This window comes from Pelecanus crispus, chromosome W, assembly GCF_030463565.1.
Source record: "Pelecanus crispus isolate bPelCri1 chromosome W, bPelCri1.pri, whole genome shotgun sequence".
NCBI lineage: Eukaryota > Metazoa > Chordata > Aves > Pelecaniformes > Pelecanidae > Pelecanus > Pelecanus crispus.
This window is the reverse complement of record NC_134675.1, coordinates 14,035,662-14,053,751: the sequence shown is the minus strand read 5'-3', so window position 1 is coordinate 14,053,751 and position 18,090 is coordinate 14,035,662. Positions and strand designations below refer to the sequence as shown.

Genomic DNA, 18,090 nt, shown 5'->3' with positions numbered 1-18,090 from the left:
ACTTTAGCAAGGCCTTTGACCTTGTTTCATACAACATTATCACAAGCAATCCAGGAAAACATGGACTACATAAAATTACTATCAGGTGTGTAGCAAATATCAGAAAATTCTATTCAGAGCACTTTTTAAAACTCAGAGTAGTTCTGTCAAAATGGAAGGCTGTGGAAATAGGGGTCCAGTGCTATTCAATATCTTTTTTTAATTACCTGGATTATGGAACAAAAAGTATGCCTATTAAGTCTGCAAGGAACACCAAGCTGACAGGTACCACAAGTATACCTGATAATGAGATTAAAATTCAAAATGATTTTGATAAATTGGTGCAACAACTGGAGAAAACGTGGATAATTTACAACAAGGATATATGCAAAGTATTTCTATTAGGCAAGGAACAATCAATTGTTTTATTGGGTTTACGTGGCAAGGTTTTGGTAGCAGGGGGGTCTGCAGGGGTGGCCTCTGTGAGAAGAGACCAGTGGCTGCCCTCATGTTGGACGGACCTGCTGCTGGCCAAAGCTTAACCAATCAGCAACGCTGGTGGCACCTCTCTGATAACATTTACAAAAGGGAAAAAAACACTGTACAGCAACTGTGAGAGAGAGGAGTAAGAAAAATGTGAGAGAAACAACCCTGCAGACACCAAGTTGAGAGAAGAAGGAGGGGGAGGAAGTGCTCCAGGTGTTGGAGCAGAGATTCCCTTGAAGCCTGTGGAAAAAGGATATGGAAAAATTGGATAGGGAGTAGCTTCACAGAAAGTAATTGGGGGTTTATACTGGATCACAAGTTGAACACAAGTCAGTGTCTGTACTGCTGAGAAAATAGAAAAACTCTATACCATGATGTATAAACACCCAAGCAGTTATGTGAAACAACTCTTCCCCTCTATTCAGGCTTTGAATAAAACTTAAAGTTGTTAATCACTTGGAGAGAGTTTAAGGAAGTTGAATGAAAATGATCAGAGGTCTAGAAAACAGGGCCTATGGGAAAAGATCAGCTGAGCAGGGGTTGTTAACGCAAAGAAAAAAAGACTAAGCAGGGGTATGATAACAGTCTTTTAAGACATAAAAAGTTGTTGGGAAACAAAAAGTGAATAACCTGTTCTTCATGATCACAGTGAACAGAACAAGAAGTAATATGCTTAAAAACCAGCAAAGAAATTCAGATAAGGTATTAGGGAAAACTAAATCACAGCAATAGCTTCCCTTAGGGAGTTCTAAATTTTCCATCAGTGGAGGCCTTTAGGCAAACATCTGTAAGGAATGACATAGGAATAGCTGATCTTGCCTTGAGGTAGAAAGATGACTTCTTGAGGGCTATTATTTTTTGACAGAAAACAGCTTGACAATGAGTACAAAACCAACCTGAGAAGTAAAGTATGAAAGTCCAAGCTGAGCTTTTGCCATAGCCAGAGTATTTCAGTACTGAAGCTAACTAGTTTAAAATGAGCTTGAGCAGATCTACCTGATACACTTTATTTTGGTGTTTTTTTTTCTCTAGCTTTTATGGTCCTAGCTGCACTGTGTATTAGTGTCAACCACATAAGCATGTGATTGTTCTACCATGGTAGAATACTGCCTATCAAAATCACAGAGACTAGTTCTGTACATGAAAAATCTTACTAATATGCTTTAGAAATCATAATTGAGTTAAAAATTATGAAATTTCCTGGTTTTGACAAGACTTTCTAGAGATCAAACCTCATTTCTTTACCACCCCTGATATTAACATTCTGAAAAGCCATATACATTAGTGTTCATTATCTAATGCTTTTTGTAAGCATTTTTAAGCATTTTCATTATCTCCGCCTTTTTTTAAGCAGAGGAATGACAAGAAATACTCAAAAAGCAACAAAATCATAGATTCAGTGAGAGTAAGTTTAGATTCTTTACTTTCAGGCATGGAAATCCTGCAACATGGTCTTCATCGATTTTTTTGATCTCATTGGGATCAAGAAACACAGAGACACTTGGAAATGAAAAAGCTTAAGAGAGAGAAGACTTGCTTGAAAGTTTCCAAACCTTTAAAATGGATCAGTTAGGGTTTTTTCTTATATACCTGCAGCACAGAAAGCTGTAATACACACTGATCATAGGTTTCCCATACTTTATATTGAAAAGTCTCTTAATGATGACAATCTGCTTAGTGTGTCGAAAAACATAAGTGAAATATGTCAATATCTATGGCCACAGAATAGTTGCAATAGAAAACAACTGTAGTCATGATTCTGCATCTAGCAATGAGTTAAGCTTCAGCAACATATCTTGAAACCTAAGTTATGTCTTGAGCACAGTTGTAAAAACTGAATAATAATACATGGACCTTAGATATTACACGGTGTTTTCACTTGTGCAACTTTGTAATCTTCAATGAGAACATCCCCCCCCCCCCCCCCCCCAAATAGCAACTGTCAAAAAGAAAAAAGCAGTACCTACCCGTAGCCACTGTTTCTCTGTAAGAGCATCGCTATAGTCCACATCCCTGCGTTGACGGGACCCTCTTCCAAATATTTTCTCTTCCTCTTCCTCACATGTGAGCCTTTCAACTTCAGCATCATCCTTAATAATCCAAGATGGCAATTCATCCTCCTCCATCAAGCGGGGCTTGCGCTTGGGGTTTCTGGCATCTTCCCTACGACGATCCATGTCCATGCGCTGCAATGGCAGTTGGGAAAGGATACAACATTTTGAAGGGTCTTGATTAAATAAAGCATGGGAATACCTGGTTATTTACTTATGCTTGAAACTTTCAACCAACTCCTCTGGTGGCATTTCCCTCCTCCACCCCAATACTTATAAAATGCCACTATAAAAAGGAATATCCCCACATGAAAGTTGATCTTCAATCAAATTCATTATTACAAAGTGAATTTCACTGAAGTGAAGAATATTATAGTTTGGATGGGTGGACAACCAGATGTGTAAAAAAACCTGTCTGGATAATCAGGCATACAGAGTAGTTATTCATGGGTCATACTCTACCTGGAGACCAGTCACGAGTGTAGTACCACAGGGGTATATCCTAGGACCTGTCCTATTTAGCATCTTTATAAATGATATGGAAGAGGTGACAGAGTGCTTGCTCATAAAGTTTGCAGATGACACCAAATTGGGGGGGGGTGTTAAGTTGATATGCTTGAGGGCTTGTTAGACCACATCTAGAATACTGTATCCAGATTTGGGTCACCAAAAAAAGAAAAACTTTGATGAACTGGGGACAGTTCAGCAGAGGGCCACCGAGATGGTCACAGGGCTGGAGCACATGCCCTGTGAAAAGAGGCTGAGGGAACTGGGCTTTTTCAGCCTGGAGAAGAGGAGACTTCGGGACACCTAATAGTAGCTTTCCAATACATACAAGGAAGCAGTACATGTAGGGAATATGAGAGACAACAGGCATAATTTGAAAGAAGAGAGGTTCAGACTGAATATGAGGAAAACCACTTTCACCAGTGGAACAGATTGCCCAGAGAGGTTGTGCAGTCTTCATCCTGGATAAAGCCCTGAGCAACCTGGTCTGATTTCATAGCTGACCTTGCTTTAAGTAGAAGGTAGGACTAGACACTTCCTGAGGTCCCTTCCAACCTGAATTATCCTATGATCTGATTTCTAAATCCAGATGAAAACCAGAATGAAATACATGCAACCTGACTATGCAGGTCCAACTAGATTCCAGAATCAATGATATTCCATATCTCATTACTTCATAATGGGGAAATGACTGTATAGACTTCTATTTGCATAGCAGACTTTCATATTCCCCTTTTAAATGATGTATTCATTCAAACTGGGTATGCACATGGTTTAGTTTATGGAAAAAACTGCCAACTGGCAAGAAATGAAGATCTGCAGTCAAACAAGGCCCAAATCAAAACACTTTTCTATTATTTAGTAACAAACTTTAATGAAATACATAATGCCCCAAAATTGTATTTATTTTTTCACTGATTAATATGCTTGCATTTGAAAAGTACAGACTGAAGAACTAAGGATATATTAGCTGCTGGTTTTTTGAAAGGAAAAAGCATAACAGGGGAAATTGAAGACACTCCCAATTAAGCTGAGAAACAAGAGACAAATAACCATTTGCTTTTTCCCAAAAGATTCAATTCAAATCCCTTTTATTTCTGAGAAACCTCTAGTCTCATCTTCCCATGTTTTAGAAAACCATATATTTAGAAAAGAGATCCACCTTATTTTATTTAAACTAACAAAGTAATTATATTCACAGTGTCCTCAGTGAGGGCAAAAGCCTAGAAACAAAGAAATTCATATGCTACAAATGCTTATATGTGAGCAAAGAATGCATGCTTTGGTAAAATTAGGGCCTAAAACTTTCAATTTCAAAAAGCACACAATATTGCTGACCTTTAAAAAGTTATCTTATTTTTTTCTAAATTGCAACTATAACTATATAAAAAAAACGCTCATCTTAAACCCACTGACTTTTAGCTCAAATGCCATGTACTGGGTCTGGCTGGGATGGAGTTAATTTTCTTCATAGCTGCCAACATGGTGCTGTGTTTTGGATTTGTGACCAAAACAGCATTAATAACACACCAGTGTTTTCACTATTGCTGAACAGTGTTTGTACGGCATCAAGGCTTTCTCCGTTTCTCACTCAGCTCCCTGCAGCAGGTAGGCTGCAAGAAGTTGGGAAAGGACACAGCCGGGACAGCTGACCTGACCTGACCAAAGAGGTATTCCATACCAAATAACGTCATGTTCAGCAATAAAAACAGAGGGGAGGGTGTTTTGGGGTAGGTAGCCATTGCTCGGGAACTGGCTGGGCATTGGTCTACTTGTGGGAGGCGGTGAGTAATTGCCTTTGTATCACTTGCTTGGGGTCTTTTTCCTTTGTCTTTCCTTTGTTTATTAAACTGTCTTTATCACGACCCACGAGTTTTTTTCTCACTTTTGCCATTCCGATTCTCTCCCCCGTCCCACTGCAGGGCGGGGAGAGTGAGCGAGTGACTGGGTGGGGACTTACCTGCCAGCCGGGGTCAAGCCACCACAGTCCTTTTTGGAGCCCAACATGGGGCTTGAGGGGTTTGAGATAATAACAGATTTGATTGGAGTGTGCTAGACTGAACTTCTAGCCATTATACCTGTTTAGCTGAGTTGTTACTTGGTAGGCTATTACTTGCTGTTGCTGGTTGTGATGCTGATGTATTTACTCTGGATGCTGACTTATGTGTTCCCTCCCCTGCTCTGGTGCTTCATCTCTTTCCTGCTGTACAACAAACTCCAAGAACTGTTAATGACTGTTTTCAATTGTTGCTGTTTGCTGTGTTATTTATCACTTCGTTTTGCTTTGCCTGGGAGAGCTATGATAAAAGCACTGGCCTTGAGCCTAATATGGTATTTGGGCCCTACATTGCTGCTGTCCCAGTACTTCAAGAAGCATCTCATGGAGAAAATTAGCAATTACATTTTTCGCCTTTTCTCCTCTGAGAGATGCTTTGTGGAGAGAGGGAAGAATGACACCTACCCCTTCCTCTCCTCCAAGATAGGTCTTTCCAGCCTTGTAATGACCTATCGGTTTCTTGAATATCCTTATGCAATCAGACTGTTTGCACTAGTGTGTGTCGTGAGCCTGATATTCATTTTGATTAACGTTCATAAGGTTAAACAACTAAATGGGAATGCCACACAGGAACATGTCCCGAAGCTGTCAGGATACCCTGGGTGTCAGGGTGTATGGGAGGATTTGGCAGGTGCCTAGGGCCATTATCACCTCTGTTAGCTTGGGATTTTCATAGAATCATAGAATCATTTAGGTTGGAAAAGACCTTTAAGATCATCCAGTCCAACCATTAACCTAACACTACCAAGTCCACACTAAACCAATTAAGGGTAGAGTAATAATTTCATGTTTCCTGGCTTGGTGGCTGGATTATTTTTTAAGGAAAGTAAAAACTAGGAATCATTAAGGTTGGAAAGGATATCTAAGATCATCAGTCCAACCATCAACCCAATACTCCCATGCCCACTAAACCATGTCCCAAAGTGACACGTCTACCCATTTTTTGAACGCTTCCAGGGATGGTGACTCCACCACCTCTCTGGGCAGCCTGTTCCAATGCTTGACTACACTTTCTGTGAAGAAATTTTTCCTAATATCCAATCTAAACCTCCCCTGGCGCAGCTTGAGCCCATTTCCTCTCATCCTATTGCTAACTACTTGGGAGAAGAGACCAACATCCACCTCACTACAACCTCCTTTCAGGTAGTTGTAGAGAGCGATAAGGTCTCCCCTCAGCCTCCTCTTCTCCAGACTAAACAATCCCAGTTCCCTCAGCCGCTCCTCATAAGACTTGCTCTCTAGACCCTTCACCAGCTTCGTTGCCCTTCTCTGGACACGCTCCAGCACCTCCCTGTCTTTCTTGTATTGAGGGGCCCAAAACTGGACACAGTATTCCAGGTGCAGCCTCACCAGCGCCGAGTACAGGGGGACAATCACCTCCCTGCTCCTGCTGGCCACACTATTCCTGATACAAGCCAGGATGCTGTCGGCCTTCTTAGCCGCCTGGGCACACTGCTGGCTCATGTTCAGCCGGCTGTCGACCAACACCCCCAGGTCCTTTTCGGCCAGGCAGCTTTCCAGCCACTCTTCCCCAAGCCTGTAGCATTGCATGGGGTTGTTGTGACCCAAGTGCAGGACCCGGCACTTGGCCTTGTTGAACCTCATACAGTTGGCCTCGGCCCATCGATCCAGCCTGTCCAGGTCCCTCTGCAGGGCCATCCTACCCTCCAGCAGATCGACACTCCCACCCAGTTTGGTGTCATCTGCAAACTTACTGAGGGTGCACTCAATCCCCTCATCCAGATCATTGATAAAGATATTAAACAATATTACCCCCAGAACTGATCCCTGGGGAACACCACTTGTGACCGGTCGCCAACTGGATTTAACTCCATTCGGCACAACTCTCTGGGCTCAGCCACCCAGCCAGTTTTTTTACCCAGCAAAGAGTACACCTGCCTAGGCCATGAGCTGCCAGCTTCCTTAGGAGAATGCTGTGGGAGATGGTGTCAAAGGCTTTGCTGAAATCCGGGTAGATGATATCCACAGCCTTTCCCTCATCCACTAGGCGGGTCACCTGGTCATAGAAGGAGATCAGGTTGGTCAAGCAGGACCTGCCTTTCATGAACCCATGCTGGCTGGGCCTGATCCCCTGGCTGACCTCCACATGCCTGTTGAGTTCACTCAAGATGAACCACTCCATAATCTTCCCTGGCACCAAGGTCAGGCTGACAGGCCTGTAGTTCCCTGGGTCCTCCTTCTGGCCCTTCTTGTAGATGGCTGTAACATTGGCAAGCCTCCAGTCATCAGGGTCCTCCCCTGTTAACCAGGACTGCTGATAGATGATGGAGATTGAATTGCTACCTGGTTGCTCCGATGCTGGGATAGTGGGGCCAACGGTCTGGAACTAGACGGTAAGGAAGAGCAGCAGCTGGGATCCCTTGCTAGGGACCATGGAATCATCAAAGGGATCGGAAGAGGGATAGCCATCTGCAGGCTCTGGAGGCAGCTCCTATCAAGCATGAAGACAAGGTATCCCCCTCAAGGAAGATCTTGTAAACTACCTAGGCAAGTGGACTACTGCAGAGAAAGGTATCCAGTATTTGAGGGAATGAGTGGTGGTGGTCTACAGCAACCTGGACAACAACCAGGCCTCCAAAGATCCAGATGATGTCTACTGCACACAGTCTATGTGGCAGAAGTTTTTATGGAATACACTGATGTCCTATGACAATGCTCTGGTGATAATGGACTGGGCAGATATTGAGGCACTAATTGTGGATAGACTGGCCTGCCAGCTATGGCAATTCAAAGAGAATCTCTCTTTCCCCTCCCCCTCTACGTGACAGGCCTGCATCTCAGCTGTGGAAAGGCTGTCCCACCAGTTCCAGTGACCCAAAGAGAATATAGAGAATATCTCTTCTTCCTTGCCCCTACAGGCCAGTGTCTCAGCTATTGAGTGCCATATGGAGTCAGTCTTTCTCTGCTCAAAGGGAAGGGACCTGTGGGCGCACGCCACGTGCCACCCTGTGGTTCTATCTGTGAGACTATGGGGAGGACTTGAAGAAGTGGGAAGGTGCACCTACCTTGGACCTGGAATTGCGGGGAAAAACAGCAGCTAAAAAGAGTCCATCCAGGAAGATTACTGCTCCAGTTGCTGTCAAGCAATTCCCCAGATGCACTAGAAGGGCTGAGGATGCCTCCCTTCTGATACTGAGTCAATGACCATATGTCTGTGTGGCTTCAAACGCCACTCCTGATACCATGATGTAGGGACTTCTGGTTTGCAGTTACAGAAGTCAGGTAATGAATGCTCTGAAAAGGAATAGGGGGGCCCTGCCTCCAGCCAGGCAGAGGAAAGGGACTACCAGGTTTACTGGTCTGTATGGATTCAATGGCCTGGCTCATCCGACCCACAGGAGTATGAGGCTTTGGTGGACACCAATGCACAGTGTACCCTAATGCCATGAGGGTACAAGGGGGCAGAACACATCTGGATTTCTGGAGTGACAGGGGGATCCCAACTGTTGTCTGTTGGAGACCAAGGTGAGCCCAACAAGGGACAAGTGGCAGAAGCATCCTATTGTGACTTGCCCAGAGGCCCTGTGTATTCTAGGCATAGACTACCTCAGGAGAGGGTATTTCAAGGACCCAAAAGGGTACCGGTGGGCTTTTGGTATAGCTGCCTTGGAGACGGAGGAAATTAAACAGCTGTCCACCTTGCCCGGTCTCTCAGAGGACCCTTCCATTGTGGGGTTGCTGAGGGTCGAAGAACAACAGGTGCCCATCGCTACCACAGCAGTGCACTGGTGGCAATATCGCACCAACCGAGACTCCCTGATTCCCATCCATAACCTGATTCGTCGAATAGAGAGCCAGAGAGTGATCAGCAAGTCTCGCTCACCCTTTAACAGTCCCATATGGCCAGTGGGGAGTGGAGACTAACAGTGGACTATCGTGGCCTGAACCAAGTCACACCGCCACTGAGGGCTGCTGTGCCGGACATGCTAGAACTTCAATATGAACTGGAGTCAAAGGCTACCAAGTGGTATGCCACAACTGAAATTGCCAGTGTGTTCTTCTCGATCCCTTTGGCAGCAGAGTGCAGGCCCCAGTTTGCTTTCACTTGGAGGGGTATCGAATACACCTGGAATCGACTGCCCCGGGGGTGGAAGCACAGCCATGGACTGATCCAGACTGCACTGGAACAGGGCAAAGCCCCTGAACACCTGCAATACATTGATGACATCATCATGTGAGGGAAAAGAATAATTCATATTCTTCTGAAAGCTGGTTTTGCCATAAACAAAGCATGGTCAAAGAACCTACGCAAGAGATCCATCTTTTGGGAATAAAATGGCAAGATGGACATCGTCGCATCCCAATAGATGTGATCAATAAGATAACAGCCATGTCCCCACCAGCTAACAAAAAAGCAACATATGCTTTTCTAGGTGCTGTGGGATTCTGGAGAATGCATATTCTGTGTTACAGTCATCTTGTGCATCCTCTCTATTCAGCAACCCAACAGAAGAATTGAGTGGGGCCCTGAGCAGCAGCACACCTTCCAACAGGAGATAGCTCATGCAGTAGACCTAGTGGGCCAGTCCAGACAGGGCCAGATGTGAGAAACGTGCGCTACACTGCAGCCAGGGAGCATGGCCTCACCTGGAGCCTCTGGCAGAAAGCACCTGGAGAAGAGACTCGAGGTCAACTTACAGGGTTTTGGAGCTGGGGATATAGAGGATCCAAGGCCTGCTATACCCCGATACAGCATATGAAGGGGTTAGTTGGTACAGAAGCACAGCTCCTCTTGGCACCACAATTGCCCGTGCTGTACTGGTTATTCAAAGGAAGGGCCCCCTCTACCCATCATGCACCCAATGCTATGTGGATTGCACTGATCATGCAGTGGGCCTGAATGGGGAACCGTAGCTGTCCAGGAATCCTGGAAGAGCTCATGGACTGGCCAGAAGACAGAGATTTTGGAGCATTGCCCAAGGAGGTGACTCATTCCCAAGAGGCCACACTGTATAATAAATTACCAGAAAATGAGAAGCTATATGCTCTGTTTACTGATGGGTCCTGTCGTACGGGGGGGGAACCATCAGAACTGGAAAGCTGCTGTGTGGAGTCCCACATGAAAAGTTGCAGAAACTGTCACAGGAGAAAGCGAGTTGAGTCAGTTTGCTGAAGTGAAAGCCATCCAGCTGGCCCTAGAGATTGCTGAATGAGAAAAGTGGCCAGTACTTTGTACTGATTCATGGATTGTGGCAAATGCCCCGTAGGGGTGGCTACAGCTACAGGAATAGACCAACTGCAGAGGTAAACCCATCAGGGCTGCTGTGCTGTGGCAAGACATCTCTGTTCGGGTAGAAAACACTGCTGTAAAGGTACGTCACATAGACGCTCACATGTCGAAGAGCTGCACAGCCAAAGAACATTCAAACAAAGAGCAGGTATACCAGGCTGCCAGAACTAAAGTGGCTCAGGTGGACCTGCACTGGGAGCATAAGGGCGAGCTATTCGTAGGTTGATGGGCCCATGAAACATCGGGACATCTAGGGAGAGATGCAACCAACAGATGGGCTCGTGATCGAGGGATGGACTTGACCACTGAAGCCATTGCACAGGTTATTCATGAATGTGAAACATGCATCATAATCAAGCGAGCCAAGTGAGTAAAGCCTCTCTGCTACAGCGGATGGTGGCTGGGATATCAATATGGGGAGGCCTGGCAGATCGATTATATCACACTGCCATAGACCTGCTGAGGCAAGCATCACGAGCTTATAATGGCAGAGGTGACCACCAGATGCTTGGAATCTTACCCTGTAATGCATACCACTGCCCAAAACACCATCCGGAGCCTTGAAAAGCAAGTTCTGTGGTGGCATGGCACCCCAGAAAGAACTGCCTCAGACAATGGGACTCATTTCCAAAATAACTACATAAGCACCAATGTATTGGGACTGTGTGGCAAGGTTTTGGTAGCAGGGGGGCTACAGGGGTAGCTTCCCCTATGTCTGATAGAGCCAATGCCAGCCGGCTCCAAGACAGAGCCACGGCTGGCCGAGGCCAAGCCAATCAGCGACAGTGGTAGCGCCTCTGTGATAACATATTTAAGAAGGGGGAAAAACAAAGAACCTGCACAACTGCAGCCGGAGAGAGGAGTGAGAATATGTGAGAGGAACGACTATGCAGACACCAAGGTCACTGAAGAAGGAGGGGGAGGAGGTGCTCCAGGTGCCAGAGCAGAGATTCCCCTGCAGCCTGTAGTGAAGACCATGGTGAGGCAGGCTATCCCCCTGCAGCCCATGGAAGTTAACAGTGGAGCAGATATCCACCTGCAGCCCTTGGAGGACCCCATGCTGGAGCAGGTGGATGCCCAGAGGAGGCTGTGACCCTGTGGGAAGCCCATGCTGGAGCAGGCTCCTGGCAGGACTTGTGGCCCTGTGGAAAGAGGAACCCATGCTGGAGCAGGTTTGCTGGCAGGACTTGTGACCCCGTGGGGGACCCACACTGGAGCATTCTGCTCCTGAAGGACTGTACCCCGTGGAAGGGACCCACGCTGGAGCAGTTTGTGAAGAACTGCAGCCTGTTGGAAGGACTCATGTTGGAGAAGTTTGTGGAGGACTGTCTCCTGTGGGAGGGACCCCACACTGGAGCAGGGGAAGATTATGAGGAGTCCTCCCCCTGAGGAGGAAGGAGCAGCAGAGGCAACGTGTGATGAACTGACTGCAAACCCCATTCCCCACCCTCCCTGCACTGCTCAGGCTGAGGAGGTAGAGAAAATCAGGAGTGAAGTTGAGCCTGGGAAGAAGGGAGGGGTGGGGGGAAGGTGTTTTAAGATTTAGTTTTTATTTCTCATTATCCTACTCTGATTTGACTGGTAATAAATTAAACTGATTTCCCCAAGTCTGTTTTGCCTGTGATGGTAATTGGTGAGTGACCTCTCCCCGTCCTTATCTCAACCCACAAGATTTTCGTTATATTTTTTCTCTCCCCTGTCCAGTTGAGAAGGGGAGTGATAGAGTGGCTTTGGTGGGCACCTGGTGTCTAGCCAGGGTCAACCCACCACAGCCAAGAAACACAGCACTAGTTCCTATCACGCACCAGCCTGCAGAAAGAATGAACAATACAGTGGACTGTTAAAGACTATACTGATAGTGATGGACACTGGAACATACAAGCACTGGGGATGCAAATTTAGCAGAAGTCACTTAGCTGGTTAACACTAGAGGATCAGATGACTGACCCGGCCCTGCCCAAACAAAACCCTATGTGCTGTAGAAGGAGATAAGGTCCCCATAGTGTGTTTAAGGAACTGGCTGGGAAAGACAGCATGGGTTACTCCTCCATCAGGAAAAGGCAAACCTGTTTGTGGGATTGCTTTTGTTCAAGCACCTGGGTGTACTTGGTGGGTAGTACGGGAGGATGGGGAAATCTGGCATGTACCTCAAGGAGATTTAGCCTTGAGGGAAAATAACCCATGGTTTGAGTTGATTATAGGAAGTACTGCAGCAGGAATCACCTGAACCAACCTGAGCCTCGCAAGAAGCTGTGCAAGTGCAGCAGTGAACCAACCTGAGTTGGCTTTGGCTCCAAATAACTCAACACAACACACTGCCTCTCCGGTCCTGAGCAACCACCATAACAGATGGAGCTCAACTCATGGACTAAATAAAAATTTTATGAAAATTTTATGGACATTTTATGGGCGTGGCCCATAGACTAAGGGAATGCTATCTGTGTATATATCAAAGGATGGGAAGGGGAGAGGTTGTTACTGAGGATGTATTGGACAGTGTAAGACCTGAGCATGAGGTAAGTGGTATGGAATAAGGGGTGGAGATTGAACTTAGTCTGGCTGGGATGGAGTTAATTTTCTTCACAGTAGCCCATATGGTGCCATATTTTGGATTTGTGACCAAAACAGTGTTGATAACACATCAATAGCTTAGCTATTGCTGAACAGTTCTTACACAGCGTCAAGGATTTCTCTGTTTCTCACTCTGCCCCTCCCAGTGGGTAGGCTGGGGGTGGACAAGAAGTTGGGAGAGGACACAACTGGGACAGCTGGCCCAAACTGACCTAAAGGATATTCCATGACATATAATGTCATACTCGGCAATAAAAACAGAGGGGAGGGGGGGGTTGGGGAGGTAGCCATTGCTCGGGATACCAAGCTGGGTACTGGTCTACTTGTGGGAGGTGGTGAGTGATTGCCTTTGTATCACTTGTTTTGGTTTTTTCTTTTATTGCTTCTTCCTCTTTCCTTCACTGTCTTTTTCTCAACCCACGAGGAGCCGGAGTCAACCCACCACATGCTGTATTGCCGTTTTGGCTTCAAGAAATAAAAATAAATTAGCACAACTAGAGCATCAGCTGCCATTTTGGTGGGAGGCCTGGAATTTTACTTTAATGGTAGTTTTTAGACTGAGACTCTTTATTTAGGATAAAAATAGCATTAAAAATTACTTTCAAGTTTTCCTTTTTATTTATCAGTTTTAACAGGAAATGTAACACTCGTTGAAGCACACTACTAAGCAATGTTGAAATAGCTTTGCATAGGACATTGAAACAGTCACTTCTCAGTCTGTTTTTTGTCTACTCCAGTGGTGTCCGAAGTGGGGTGTGGTCCTGTCCTGGTTTCGGCTGGGATAGAGTTAATTTTCTTCCTAGCAGCAGGCATAGTGCTGTGTTTTGGATTTAGTAGGAGAAGAATGTTGATAACATGCTGATGTTTTTAGTTGTTGCTGAGTACTGCTTATGCTAGTCAAGGACTTTTTCAGCTTCCCATGCTCTGCCAGGCGCACAAGAAACTGGGAGGGGGCACAGCCAGAATAGTTGATCCAAACTGACCAAAGGGCTATTCCATACCATATGACGTCATGCTCAGTATAGAAACTGGGGGGGGTGTGGCAAGGGAGCAGCGATTGCTGCTCAGGAACTGTCTGGGTATTGGTCGGCAGGTGGTGAGCAATTGCATTGTGCATCACTTGCTTTGTATATCGTTATTATTATTATCATTATTATATTGTTATTGTTATCATTACTATTTTACTTTATTTCAATTATTAAACTGTTCTTATCTCAACCCAGGAGTGTTTCTCACTCTTACTCCTCCGATTCTCTCCCCCATGCCATCGGGGTAGGGGGAGCGAGCGAGCGGCTGCGTGGTGCTTAGTTGCTGGCTGGGCCCATTTATACGTTGCATCCCTTCCTTGATGGCCTGAGGCGTCATGGGCCCACCGAGCTATAAATAATTCACCCTTATGTTGCCAGTCCAAATCCACCTGAGCCACTTCAATCTTAGCAGCCTGATCTACTTGCTGGTTGTTTTGATGTTCTTCAGGGGCCCGACTCTTAGGTACATGAGCATCTACATGACGAACTTTCACAACCAGGTTCTCTACCCGGGCAGCAATATCTTGCCACAATGCGGCAGCCCAGATTGGTTTGCCTCTGCACTGCCAGTTGCTCTGCTTCCATTGCTGCAGCCACCCCCACAGGGCATTTGCCACCATCCATGAGCCAGTATAGAGATAAAGGACTGGCCACTTTTCTCTTTCAGCAATATCTAAAGCCAGCTGGATGGCTTTCACCTCTGCAAACTGACTCGACTCCCCTTCTCCTTCAGCAGTTTCTGCGACTTGTCGTATAGGACTCCAGACAGCAGCTTTCTGCCCCCGATGCTTTCCCACAAGATGACAGGACCCATCAGTGAACAGGGCATATTGCTTTTCATTTTCTGGCAATTTATTATACAGTGGGGCCTCCTCAGCACACATCACCTCCTCCTCTGGTGATATTCTAAGGTTTTTTCCTTCTGGCCAGTCCATGATCACTTCCAAGATTCCTGGGCGACTGGGGTTTCCTATTCGAGCCCGTTGTGTGATCAATGCAATCCACTTACTCCATGTAGCATCAGTTGCATGATGTGTAGAGGGGACCCTCCCTTTGAACATCCAGCCCAACACCGGCAGTCGGGGTGCCAGCAGGAGCTGTGCTTCAGTACCAACCACTTCTGAAGCAGCTCGAACCCCTTCATATGCTGCCAGTATCTCCTTCTCAGTTGGAGTATAGCGGGCTTCGGATCCTCTGTATCCCCGACTCCAAAACCCTAGGGGTCGACCTCAAGTCTCCCCTGGTGCTTTCTGCCAGAGGCTCCAGGTAGGGCCATTCTCCCCGGCTGCAGTGTAGAGCACATTTTTAATATCCTGCCCTGCCCGGACTGGCCCAAGGGCTACTGCATGAACTATCTCACGTTTAATTTGTTCAAAGGCTTGTTGTTGCTCAGGGCCCCATTTGAATTCGTTCTTCTTCTGGGTCACTTGATAGAGAGGGCTTACGATCTGGCTGTAATTTGGAATATGCATTCTCCAAAAACCCACAACGCCTAAAAAAGCTTGTGTTTCCTTTTTGCTAGTTGGTGGGGACATAGCTGTTATTTTGTTGATCACATCCATTGGGATCTGACGACGTCCATCTTGCCATTTTATTCCTAAAAACTGGATCTCCTGTGCAGGTCCCTTGACCTTACTCTGTTTTATGGCAAAGCCAGCCTTCAGAAGGATTTGGACTATTTTCTTTCCCTTCTCAAAAACTTCTTCTGCTGTACTGCCCCACACAATGATGTCATCAATGTACTGCAGATGTTCTGGAGCTTCACCCTGTTCCAGTGCTGCCTGGATCAGTCCATAGCAAATGGTGGGGCTGTGCTTCCACCCCTGGGGCAGTCGATTCCAGGTGTACTGAACACCCCTCCAGGTAAAAGCAAACTGGGGTCTGCACTCTGCTGCCAAAGGGATGGAGAAAAATGCATTAGCAATATCAATTGTGGCATACCACTTAGCTGCCTTTGACTCCAGTTCATATTGAAGTTCTAGCATGTCTGGCACGGCAGCACTCAGCGGCGGTGTAACTTCGTTCAGGCCACGATAGTCCACTGTTAGTCTCCACTCCCCATTAGACTTTCGCACTGGCCATATGGGACTGTTAAAGGGTGAGCGAGTCTTGCTGATCACTCCCTGGCTCTCCAGTCGACGAATCAGGTTATGGATGGGAATCAGGGAGTCTCGGTTGGTGCGATATTGCCGCCTGTGCACAGTTGTGGTAGCAATCGGCACCTGTTGTTCCTCAACCTTCAGCAACCCTACAATCGAAGGGTCCTCTGAGAGACCGGGCAAGGTGGACAACTGTTTAATTTCCTCTGTCTCCAAAGCAGCTATACCAAAAGCCCACCGGTACCCTTTTGGGTCCTTGAAATACCCTCTCCTGAGGTAGTCTATGCCAAGGATGCACGGAGCGTCTGGGCCAGTCACAATGGGGTGCTTTTGCCACTCATTCCCAGTTAGGCTCACTTCAGCTTCCAGTACAGTGAGCTGTTGGGATCCCCCTGTCACTCCAGAAATACAAATGGGTTCTGCCCCTCTATAGTTTGATGGCATTAGCGTGCACTGTGCACCAGTGTCCACTAGAGCCTTATACTCCTGTGGGTCTGACGTTCCAGGCCATCGAATCCACACAGTCCAGTAAACCCGGTTGTCCCTTTCCTCCAGCTGGCTGGAGGCAGGGCCCCTCTAACGCTGGTCACAGTATTCGCTGTTCACTTCCTGTAAATGTGAATCAAGAGTCCCTTGATTAAGGTCGGAAGTAAAATTAGCCCTCTTACTCTGTCTCGGGAACTGCTCACTGGAAACTGGAGCTGCAATTTTCCTGGGAGAACCGCCTTTTCTAATAGTTTTTCCTTGCAACTCACGCACCCGTGCCTCTAAGGTTGAGGTGGGTTTTGCATCCCACTTTCTCATGTCCTCTCCATAATCACGCAGGTAAAACCACAGGGTGCCCCGTGGTGTGTATCCTCTATATCCTCTCTCTTGAGCATAGGGACGTTGACTCCTAATGGCTGAGACACTGGTCCGTGCAGGTGGGGAGTAGGACAGATCCTCTCTGAGTTGTTGGAACTCTTGGCACAGTTTTTCCACAGCCGAGACACAGGCCCGTAGGGAGGAAGAGAGTTTTTCTTCGTATTCCCGGAGTTGTCTAGCCACTTCATCCACCGTTGGTGCCTCGTCGTCTTTCCAGGCTAGTATTGCCAACAAGTTGGAATACGATGCTGGTGTGCTCCGTACCACCTTCCGCCACATGGATTGTGTGCACCTGACTTCATCTGGGTCTTTGGTTAACTGTTCATCATTCAGGTCACTGTAAATCACCTCCAGCACGCCTAGTTCCCTCAGGTACTGGATACCTTTCTCTACGGTGGTCCATTTGCCTGGGCGGTATAAAACATCCTCCTTGAAGGGATACCTTTCCTTCACGCTTGACAGAAGTCGCCTCCAGAGGCTGAGCGGTTTTGCCCCTTTTCCAATTGCTTTGTCAATGCCCCCTTCCCTAGAAAGGGATCCCAGCTGCTTGGCTTCCTTACCTTCTAAATCCAGGCTACTGGCCCCATTATCCCAGCATCAGAGCAGCCAGGTGATGATGTGCTCGCCTGGATGACGACTGAAATCTTTTCGCATATCTCGCAGCTCACTCAGGGATAGGGATCGGGTGGTTACCATCTCATTTATGGGTTCTTCCTCCTCTGGTTCTCGTGATGGCCCTGGTTCATCTTCATCCCTTACTAAACGAACTGATTTCCTCGTGTATTTTTTTCTTGTGTATAGGGGCAACTGATACCGGTGCAGGTTGGTTCTCTGGTTTAGCCGTCGTGTCTGTCACTGGGGTTTGAGTAGCCGCAGTGCCCATGGCTGTGGTTTGAGTAGCCGCAGTGCTCATGGCTATGGCTGGAGTAGCCACAGTGCCTGGGGCAGGGGTTTGAGTAGCTGCAAGGCCTGTAGTGGGGGTTGGAGTAGCCGCAGGGCCTGTAGTGGGGGTTTGAGTAGCCACAGTGCTTGTTGTTTTGTCATCAGATCCAGAGACCTTCTCTTTCTTTTGAGGGTACTGATTAGTGTTGACCACGGCTCGATAGGCATGGGCCAGTCCCCAGCATGTTGCAATGATTTGTGTCTCTCTGGAGCTACCAGGGTGACAACATACTTCTTCCAAATACTTTACTAATTC

At 46.7% G+C, this 18,090-nt stretch overlaps 1 protein-coding gene across 2 annotated transcripts in view; it reads right to left on the bottom strand.

The window, feature by feature from the left end:
* Positions 1-18,090, bottom strand: part of LOC142596537 (SWI/SNF-related matrix-associated actin-dependent regulator of chromatin subfamily A member 2-like) — a 167,443-nt gene that overhangs the window by 58,271 nt on the left and 91,082 nt on the right. For both annotated transcript variants that reach the window (XM_075725690.1, XM_075725692.1), the window contains one exon: positions 2,433-2,651. In XM_075725690.1, the coding sequence (XP_075581805.1) occupies positions 2,433-2,651 (219 nt within the window). The remainder of the gene's footprint in view (positions 1-2,432; positions 2,652-18,090) is intronic.